Source organism: Aplysia californica, unplaced genomic scaffold, assembly GCF_000002075.1.
Source record: "Aplysia californica isolate F4 #8 unplaced genomic scaffold, AplCal3.0 scaffold00315, whole genome shotgun sequence".
Classification (NCBI taxonomy): Eukaryota; Metazoa; Mollusca; class Gastropoda; order Aplysiida; family Aplysiidae; genus Aplysia; species Aplysia californica.
This window is the reverse complement of record NW_004797585.1, coordinates 666621-667612: the sequence shown is the minus strand read 5'-3', so window position 1 is coordinate 667612 and position 992 is coordinate 666621. Positions and strand designations below refer to the sequence as shown.

Genomic DNA, 992 nt, shown 5'->3' with positions numbered 1-992 from the left:
AGGCACAAAATATGTAATTTCATCGTTTTCAATTACTCTCAGGCTATTGATATTGTCAAACTTTTTCTCGCCAATGTTAACACTGAAACCGAGTGACCCTCCTTCCTTCCATCGCAAATATCTTGACTTTTATTCAAGATAGATGGGTATTTTTTCAAAGAAACAACACAAATAAACATGCTTTAAGATGAGACCAATGACTCCAAATCCCCAAAAATTGACTAGTGCCTGATTCCACCGCGTCTTGACACATATGCCTTAGCGAGGTAATACTTAGACTTATTATATATTATACTGTCTGGGACGTCAAAGAACAAACAGAATGTTCTGCCTCTTGTATAAGTCTGGTAGAGTAGAGCGTTATCTCACCTGGACCACGATCCAGCCTCCGTTGTCTGCCTCAGTGTCACAGACGAGTTGCATACCGTTATAAAGGGTGACCACTGGCCGAGTGGCTTGAATCGTGACGTCAGCATACGTTTCGGGCTGTAAAAAAAACCCACAGAGAAAGAGGTTGATGCACGGCTGTTGAAAATGTCGAGGGGAAGTTGGTTTGGCGTTACACAACGCCAGTAGTGCTGAAAAGCATCCGTCAGTGGGGCAGGCAATTTCTCAAGTTATCACTTAGTCAGTTTTCTTGTTTTTCACTAAGTCACCAAGTCAGTTTTCTTGTTTATCACTCAATCAGTGCTCTTGTGTATCACTCAATCAGTTTTCTTGTTTATTACTCAGTCAGTTTAACAGTTTGTCACTCAGTCAATTTTTCCAGTCTATCACCTCGTCAATTTCAAAGCGTTTTTCACTACGTCGGCCCACTAGTTTATCAATTGACTGTACAGTTTCAGTCCCACATGTTCAAAACAACTTCAGTGAAGTACATGGCGGGAAATACGGACCTATGTCAGACTCACATGGGACTGGGAAGTGGGACTAAAACATTTCTCTCCTGAGTTGACAATCAGGTTGTAATTCATGTAACTCTGAGGGGAGCT

The 992-nt window shown here is 41.6% G+C and overlaps 1 protein-coding gene across 1 annotated transcript in view; it reads right to left on the bottom strand.

The window, feature by feature from the left end:
- LOC101857958 (ficolin-1) overlaps positions 1-973 on the bottom strand; it is a 3350-nt gene extending 2377 nt beyond the window's left edge. Inside the window, exon 1 of the mRNA XM_013084750.2 lies at positions 370-973. Coding sequence (XP_012940204.1) covers positions 370-423 — 54 coding nt within the window. The 5' untranslated portion in view covers positions 424-973. The remainder of the gene's footprint in view (positions 1-369) is intronic.
- Positions 974-992: the final 19 nt, after the last annotated feature.